Genomic DNA, 9,113 nt, shown 5'->3' on the forward strand with positions numbered 1-9,113 from the left:
GGCAGTAGCTTAATAAAAAGGTTACATGTAAATAGACAAAAGGATTTGGTAATTTAGAGACATGTAGGAATATGTTAAGAATGTGAGGGATTGGATTAGGATTATGGATAGAAATAATAGTAACCCACCAGTAATATTTTAGACTCACTTTTTTTTTTACTAAAAAGGTAAAATGGATGCAGTAACAAGTATTGATTGCAGAAGTTTGCATCAAATTTAATATCAAAATGTAGTTTTTTAAAAAAAATACACATCCAGCATAAAGTGTCAGCAGAATTGTTACAACAACTATAACAGTGTGGGATAAGTTGTAGGTACTACACATAAGTTGTAGGTACAACATTGGTCAGGTCAACTGGGGTCAGCACAGCTCACAGCTCTCCCGGCAGTGACGTGTCATGTAGGCGGAGTACTGGCTACACTGACCAATGGCCGCCCACTCGGCGCAGTGCACGTGCTGGTCAGAGCATGAGGCGCCACCTGGAACAAAAAGTTCTCTGGTTAAACAAGGCCCCAGGATAGAATGTAGTCAACTCTGTCCACCCCACACTCACCCCCACCACCACCTCAGTACTCACCACCCCCACTCACCACCACCTAGTTACTCCCCCCCTCCCCCCACTCACCACCACCTCACCACTCTCCCCACTCACTCCCCCCCTCCCAGCACTCACCACTCCCCCCTCACCCACCCCCCTCGGTACTCACCACTCCCCCTCACCCACCCACCCACGGTACTCACCACTCCCCCCCCTCGGTACTCACCACTCCCCCTCACCCACCCCCCTCGGTACTCACCACTCCCCCCCCAGTACTCACCACTCCCCCCTCAGTACTCACCACTCCCCCTCACCCACCCACTCGGTACTCACCACTCCCCCCCCAGTACTCACCACTCCCCCTCACCCACCCCCATCAATACTCACCACTCCCCCCCCCCAGTACTCACCACTCCCCCTCACCCACCCCCCTCAGTACTCACCACCCCCCCCCCCTCAGTACTCACCACTCCCCCCACCCACCCCCCTGTACTCACCACTCCCCCCAGTACTCAACACTCCCCCTCCTAGTACTCACCACTCCCCCCCAGTTCTCACAACTCCCCCCCCCAGTACTCACCACTCCCCCCCCCCAGTACTCACCACTCCCCCCCCCAGTACTCACCACTCCCCCCAGTTCTCACAACTCCCCCCCCAGTACTCACCACTCCCCCCCCCCAGTACTCACCACTCCCCCCCCCAGTACTCACCACTCCCCCCCCAGTACTCACCACTCCCCCCCCCAGTACTCACCACTCCCCCCCCCAGTACTCACCACTCCCCCCCAGTTCTCACCACTCCCCCCAGTACTCACCACTCCCCCCCCAGTACTCACCACTCCCCCCAGTTCTCACAACTCCCCCCCCCCCCAGTACTCACCACTCCCCCCCCAGTACTCACCACTCCCCCCCCAGTACTCACCACTCCCCCCCCCAGTACTCACCACTCCCCCCCCAGTACTCACCACTCCCCCCCCCAGTACTCACCACTCCCCCCCCCAGTACTCACCACTCCCCCCCCCAGTACTCACCACTCCCCCCCCCAGTACTCACCACTCCCCCCCCCAGTACTCACCACTCCCCCCCCCCCCAGTACTCACCACTCCCCCCCCCCAGTACTCACCACTCCCCCCCCCAGTACTCACCACTCCCCCCCCAGTACTCACCACTCCCCCCCCCCAGTACTCACCACTCCCCCCCCAGTACTCACCACTCCCCCCCCAGTACTCACCACTCCCCCCCCCCCAGTACTCACCACTCCCCCCCCCCAGTACTCACCACTCCCCCCCCCCAGTACTCACCACTCCTCCCCCCCCCCCAGTACTCACCACTCCCCAGGTCACAATCCATCTGCATGTGTTGTCTGTCCTCAATGGCTGAGTACATGTAACATACAGGGAAACATGTAACATACAAGGAAACATGTAACATACAGGGAAACATGTAACATACAGGGAAACATGTAACATACAGGGAAACATGTAACATACAGGGAAACATGTAACATACAGGGAAACATGAAATGTTAGGGACACAATCTCCTAAACATACATCGTAAGGTGGCACACATAGACACAGGTCAACCTAACCAGAAACATTAATTTAGTTCTATTTGTATCCGACAAAAAGGAACAACTACCCTGATATATAGGGTACCTCCGGCTCTCCCTAACTAGACCTCTGGGTATCTGTAATCTGCCCCTCTCTCGGGATCGTGGAAATGGTTAGTTGTTGTAGGCTTGTAGTTGAATCATAAAATATTAAACTTGTTTTTATTTTCCTTAGTTGTGGCATGAAATTATTAGAGTTATCACCCGTGTCGCTAAGGGAGGCTAGTGTGATGATTAAAGAAGTGCGAGTAGTTTCCCTTACTTCTATTACTGTAACATCGCCTGAGGTAGACATTGTCGCAGGGGAAGACCTCGCGTATCAGGCTGTACAGTCCCGGGTCGTAGGCTCGCAGCTTGTCCCTCGTGTCCACGGGCCCCCTCACCCCGTCGGGGCGGGGCACATACGAGTTGACGTTAAAGTAGCTCTGGGTGCCTTCAGCCTGAACCAGACATACATTTGGATTAGTTGTAGCATTACGTTTCGCTCTTCCCGATGCATGTTGGGTACTTAGTACAGCTGGGTGAGCTCAGTTTTAAAAAAAAACAAGGTATGCCCAGTGTTTGAGCCCAGAACAAAAGTTATGAGCCCACCTAGTTGAAATAGGTACCCAGCATTAGTTGGGTAGCGCGACCTGTGTATCTCATACAGTTATTTTTTTTTTAAAGTGACAAGATATGCCCAGCTTCTAAAATCCCCTACCCACGCCATCTTGCAATAGACCCCCAACGTACTATGGCGGCTTGGGGTGAGGGACTGTGTGATGTCATACACTGCTAATTTGATTGGGTAATGTGACAGACACACTTACAAAGTACTCTTCCGGTGACGTCATGCTGTACGTGTTAGCCCAGAGGCCACGAGCTTTTGATTGGTTGAAGAGGGCGCGGAGTCGCTGGTCCCATCCTGGGATACCCACAGCTGCACCTGCATGGGAAATGGGAGGTTTAGTGGGGGGGGGTGTTTTGTTAGTTGTCCATTTGGGGTCCTTTATTTAGAAAATTTGCATTAGAGATTTATCAACCAACACAACGAGGGACCTTAAACTAATATGACTTACAACCGACCTAACAGACTGACCTACAACTGACCTAACAGACTGACCTACAACTGACCTAACAGACTGACCTACAACTGACCTAACAGACTGACCTACAACTGACCTAACAGATGTACACCATGCGAAGCTTCATGAAGAAAAATGTCCTGCTCCCTGTACCAGTCGTATCTGCGGAAAAAAAAAACAAGGCGACTTCACTTTTAAAAAAAAAAATACAGATATTCATTTACAATTCAAATTTCGATATTCATACCCACAACTTTCTTACTTCGTTTACAAAATGACCTTCCCTACGAGTGTTTCTAAACTTGACCTTGCCTACGAATGTTTCTGACCTTGACCTACCCTACGAATGTTTCTGACCTTGACCTACCCTACGAGTGTTTCTGACCTTGACCTCCCTTACCTGTAGCACAGGAGGTTCTCCTCTCCCCCAGACGACACCGGGGCTCTGGGCGTGGCCCCCAGCCCGCGGGCCCTGAAGTTCCACCAGGGTGCGAGGTGGCTGTGCTCGGGGATGTAAGTGGTGCCCTCGTCCTTGCCCAACACGGCCACCCGCCCAGAGAGACGGTAGAAGGCGCTGCGGACCTCCGAGTGGTCAGCCAGGAGGAACCGGAGGGTGTAGCAGGCTCGTCTCAGGGCGTCGTCGGGAACATGGGCGCTCGCTGGGAACAGGGAACATCTATCATATACCGGGAACTGACATACTGGGTGGGAACAAGGAAAGTTTAGCGGGAACTGGGGGGGAGGCTATATAAAGGTTTAGCGTTGTGTATTTTTTGTATTCGTTAAGACATCATCGATAAGAAACGTCAAGTATAGAGGAGGGGCGGGAGATCAGATTATAGAGAGAGAGAGGGGCGCGGGTTTGCTGTCTTAGGTTTTTTCAACATAAAAGAATGTTTTAAAAACATGGACATTTTTGTTACATTTAAGACAGTGAAATAACTAGCTCGGCTGTGGTAGACCTATTTAAGACACAATGAAATAACTAGCTCAGCTGTGGTTAACCTACACAGAACAGGAATCCCATAAGCCTCGGTGTATTTTTGGTAGAACTGTCCAATTCCAGACGGCTTTATTGCGTTCGGACTTCGAAGTTCGACCGGCACCGCCCTGACATGTTGGCAGGTGTTGGTGCTAGTGGCGGCGCCCGGCCTGTCGCCGAACGGAACTGTCGGCTGCCCATCTGCAGGAGTAGACAACAGGCTTTTTTCAAGTCAGGGGGAGGAAAACGTATCGAACATGGATGGGAATGGGCGGGATAATGCTACAAATGTTAGTGAAAACAGTTTGAACTCGAATTATTTGAGGGTGGACTCGGGCTTCGATTACTGTGCAAGGTGATTATTCTATACACCACCATGTTAACTGTTAACCGTCCACAGCTTTATAGCTCTAACACGTCATTAGCCCAAAGTTTATAGCCCTACCACTTCAAAAGCCCTACCATGTCAATAGCCCACAATAGCCACAACTTTTTAAAGCAACTAAAGGGAGACGATAATTATGAAACATTAGGGGAGTGAACTGGTCAAGTTGGCAGCCATTATAAATGGACGTTTAAAAAACTGAATTACAATCTACAGATAATGACAGAATTACCTAGAACTTGGGTGGAATAGTAGTCTGCCTCTCTCAACTCCTGACCATCTGTGGGAAGAAAAAAAACACAAAGTCAGTTTCACACGTTCTTCTGCTATGGTGCGTGCACATACGTCACGCGGGAACAGAACTACACAGACAAGAAACAACGTTTAGAAGTAAACTTTTTTTTAGATCGGTTTAAAATTTTAAAAAAAACAACAAATTAGCAGAAGTGAGTTTTGGCGGTAGCTCCGTAACTCACTAGTTCTTGTGAAGTCAGAGCAGACGGTGATAAAAATAAAAGCAACACTCCAAGCCAACATAATATAAGACGTGTGTCGTGTGAGAAATGTCCAAACAAATTCTGGACACACCTACAAAGTTGTCAGACACCGAGACAGATCTAGGTCAAGGGAGCTTCATTCAAATGTTGTTTTAACGAATATTTTGTCTTGGAGAAAGGAGTCAACGGTACACGCTCAGCGGCGGAACTACAATACCACTGGACCAGGGGCGGGACTACAATACCACCTGACCAGGGGCGGGACTACACAGGGGCGGGACTACAATACCACCTGACCAGGGGCGGGACCACAATACCACCTGATCAGGGGCGTGACTACACAGGGGCGGGACTACAATACCACCTGACCAGGGGCGGGACTACAATACCACCTGACCAGGGGCGGGACTACAATACCACCTGACCAGGGGCGGGACTACAATACCACCTGACCAGGGGCGGGACTACAATACCACCTGACCAGGGGCGGGACTACAATACCACCTGACCAGGGGCGGGACTACAATACCACCTGACCAGGGGCGGGACTACAATACCACTGAACCAGGGGCGTGACTACACAGGGACGGTACTACAATACCACCGAACCATATATTAAGGAGTAGTGTTAATGTGATTCACCATCTGACAACATACATAAAATATTTTAAAATATTTTATTTTCGCTCATCGTTGCCTGAACTGTCGTTTCGAAAAAAAAAATATTTTTAACTGTTATCCTTATTCCTCGGGCATTCAGTTTTTTTAATGGATGTATACTGTTGTTAATTTTTTTTATTGATGTATACTGTTGTTACTGGTTTTATTGATGTACGCTCACTGTTGTTAGTTTTTGTACTACCAGATGATTCAATGTGTGGACACAACATCACCAAACTCCATGAAACAATTAGACACGGACTTACCATTGTTTTAACTCTAAGCTTGCAACAACTAGACACGGACTTACCATTGTTTTAACTCTAAGCTTGCAACAACTAGACACGGACTTACCATTGCTTTAAGTCTAAGCTTGCAACAACTAGACACGGACTTACCATTGTTTTAACTCTAAGCTTGCAACAACTAGACACGGACTTACCATTGTTTTAACTCTAAGTTTGCAACAACTAGACACGGACTTACCATTGTTTTAACTCTAAGCTTGCAACAATGAACTAGAAGAGAATGTCAAGAAAACAAACAACGAAGCTGGTGAATAATTAATTGGACGCCGTTCGATGATTTGTACGGTGCTAGTGTTAGAAACTAATTAGCAGGAAATCGAGATCATCAACTTAGATTTGTAAATGTGTGTCAGGGACAATAACTCTATGTAAGAATTCGTGTTGAGGCTGATTTTATTTCCCTCTGTGATTTTCACGAGACATTGAAGCACGCAGAAAATGGAGTTCTATTGAGTTCTACCTAGCGTTCGATCCCAGAGTGGAGTCATTAGGACGCCGTCGAGTCGACGCGGCCGCGATGGGTAGAGTCACGTAAACACTCTGCCCCCCCCCCCCCCCCCCGAAGAAAGTCTACCGCCCCCCCCCCCGAACGTGATGGATTTTATATAATAAACATACACTTTTACTAATGTCCGCCCCCCCCCCCCCCCGAAAAATGTTGACCGCACCCCCCCCGAAAATTTCAAGCGCCCCCCCCCCCGGAGAAAAAAGTCTGGAAGAAACACAACCAAAAGCGGCAACTTAGTTACATAGATTACATAGACATAATTAAACATCCGTGAAAGATATAAATCTGGCTAAAGGGTCAATAGGGTCATCCATTTTTGACAAATGGAGGGGGGGGGGGGTAAAAAAAATAGACGTTTGAGTACGTTAGTGGACTGGGGGAGGGGGGGGGGATCCTGCCAAAACGGATGTCCATGCTGAATTTAATGTCAAAGCGCTTAATTATATTTTAAAACAATCATAAAACTGGTATCCTGCATGTCAGAAGTAAAATCAAGACGATAATGCTCGTATTAAAAAAAACAAAAACATTCCAACGTGTAATTAAAACACAGTATTTTTTTTATTCACTCACGGCTGCCCCTACCCAGAGATCTCTAGTGTAGTGTAGGCCTTGATGTATATAAAAAATAATAAAATATACTAGTTTTGTTAAATTATAAATATGAATGCTTCAAACCAAACAAACACTTATAACAGAATTAGGGTGGGGTGAGGGCGTCTATGAGGTAGCAATTTCCTTTTATTTTTTTTATTATTTTTTTACCTTGGACGTGATAAAAATTAAAATTGTTAAACCCAAATGAAATATTAGATCTAGATCTAGTAACTGGTAATAGTAACGAGATGTCTAGCTAAGCAATGGTGTAGCGAGGGGGGGGGGGGGGGGGGGGGCGTGGATGCGGACCGCACCGGGTGACACCATTTAGGGGGGTGACACCAAGGCAAAAAGTAGCACAATATATAGAGGAAAATGATAATTCCACTTAAATAAGTGGTTAATTAGAGTGTTAAATACTCTTTTAAGAGCAAATTTGACAAATCCCGACAAGGGGGGGGGGGGGGGTGACACCATGACTTAAACCTGCTAATGATAGAGAAAACATGCTACATCAAGATGTATTTATAACCGACTATAGATAAAAATCGCTAGTATTATCTTAGCACAGTTTAAAGCAATCGCCGTCGAGGGGGGGGGGGGGGGGATGAAGTTACATTAACTCAACGTTGCAAAATATGGCTGAGGTAAACGGTTTGGTTGAGAATCGTAATAACGTATGTTTTAATCCATATATGGGTAGAAAAGGTAAACAATTAAATACATTAAAAAAAGTGAATACATACACATGCGTAAATAAATACTTACTTATATTAATTCAAATTTGGCAGGCAATAGAACACCGGGGCCGGTACCGGTTGGCCGCAAAGTCCACGAAGAGAGGCTCAAAACTGGACTCGACTGACCGACGCCTTATATGAGCTATATTACGAAAAAAAACTTTTTACCGAACGACCCCCCCCCCCCCCCCTTGATATTTTGTGAGGTCGTAGACCGACCCTGGAGGGTAACAAAAAAACATTATTCCCTCCAGATAAACCCCCTAGGGTTGTTAGAGTTGTCCAGATACTGTAATTTCTTATATAAACAATTGTTTGTGAAAAAGTAAACAAAGACTACGTCCTTTGGTATGCTTACAGGGGAGCTAGCTTTTTAAAGTAATAATTTCTAAATAATGATTTTACTATTTTAAAGAAAAAATAAATATCACAGCGGGTAATAAGTTTGCGACGAGTTATAAGCCTCATCAATGGGGGCTTGACTTTAATTTACTCAGACTGTTCAAGCTTAGGCCCTAAGTACTCCACTTAACAGCCAATCACCAATTAATTAATCATTCAATTCCTCCAAAGTTTTTTGAAAACATAAGCGAAGCTAGTGCGGTATGCCTAATATATATATATATATATATATATATATATATACGGAAGGGGGGGGGGTGACACCACTAAGTGCCGCACCGGGTGACACCCGACCTCGCTACGCCACTGTAGCTAAGCCATGCTTTTATATCTGGTCACAGAGAAAAATTAGAGTAACAAATTATTACAATGGTCACAAGAAAATAAATTAGGTAACCTCGATCGTTGCATTTAATTAAATAGGCCGCTATGAGATTTATCGGGTCAGAACATAGGCCCTACCACGCAGTTCTAGCACAATTTTGGTTGTTCACAGAACTGCGTAATGGAAATACCCAGAAACCCATGAGAATGCAGTCTAAAATTAGGCCTTTTCAATATTTTGAAGGCCTTGTTTATTCATATTGGTACTATAACTATTGGTTATCAGTCAGTAGAAATCTACTTGTATATAAATAATATGTGTGTAAATCTAAGAATCTAGTAATTTAGAAAAAAAATTAACAAAACATCGGGTTAATTTTGCCGGAAAATCTTTTTTTTTTTTAAATTTATTGTTACGTAGTCTAAATATGACTTCCAGAAATTCATTTTTTAAAGTTTGCATGGTAAACTTTCTTTGTTTTGCGTCTAAGTTACTGT

At 46.2% G+C, this 9,113-nt stretch overlaps 1 protein-coding gene across 2 annotated transcripts; it reads right to left on the minus strand.

Annotated features, from left to right (window-relative positions):
* Positions 1-261: 261 nt before the first annotated feature.
* Positions 262-5,199, minus strand: LOC131947102 (uncharacterized). 2 transcript variants are annotated; one of them, XM_059308192.1, is made up of 9 exons: positions 5,056-5,199; positions 4,812-4,859; positions 4,222-4,395; positions 3,613-3,871; positions 3,310-3,374; positions 2,958-3,073; positions 2,411-2,588; positions 1,867-1,914; positions 265-480 (listed from the first exon to the last, which is right to left on the minus strand). In XM_059308192.1, exons 1-9 carry the CDS (start codon positions 5,114-5,116, stop codon positions 362-364), a joined length of 1,068 nt encoding a protein of 355 aa, XP_059164175.1. In that variant the 5' UTR covers positions 5,117-5,199; the 3' UTR covers positions 265-361. The 2 variants fall into 2 exon arrangements, with proteins under 2 accessions (XP_059164176.1, XP_059164175.1); XM_059308193.1 differs by lacking the exon at positions 4,222-4,395 and having other exon boundaries at positions 262-480.
* Positions 5,200-9,113: the final 3,914 nt, after the last annotated feature.

The sequence above is a fragment of the Physella acuta genome, unplaced genomic scaffold (genome assembly GCF_028476545.2).
Source record: "Physella acuta isolate Inbredline_101_S28 unplaced genomic scaffold, ASM2847654v3 ptg000582l, whole genome shotgun sequence".
Lineage (NCBI taxonomy): Eukaryota > Metazoa > Mollusca > Gastropoda > Physidae > Physella > Physella acuta.

What these genes read in the sequence shown, in the direction of transcription:
- LOC131947102 (XM_059308192.1), bottom strand. Translation starts at nt 5,116, where the DNA reads ATGTTGGCTTGGAGTGTTGCTTTTATTTTTATCACCGTCTGCTCTGAC. An exon ending in CTATTCCACCCAAGTTCTAG is followed by an intron (nt 4,396 to 4,811) that starts GTAATTCTGTCA and finishes CTACTCCTGCAG; the next exon opens with ATGGGCAGCCGACAGTTCCG. An exon ending in GAGAACCTCCTGTGCTACAG is followed by an intron (nt 3,375 to 3,612) that starts GTAAGGGAGGTC and finishes TTTTTTCCGCAG; the next exon opens with ATACGACTGGTACAGGGAGC.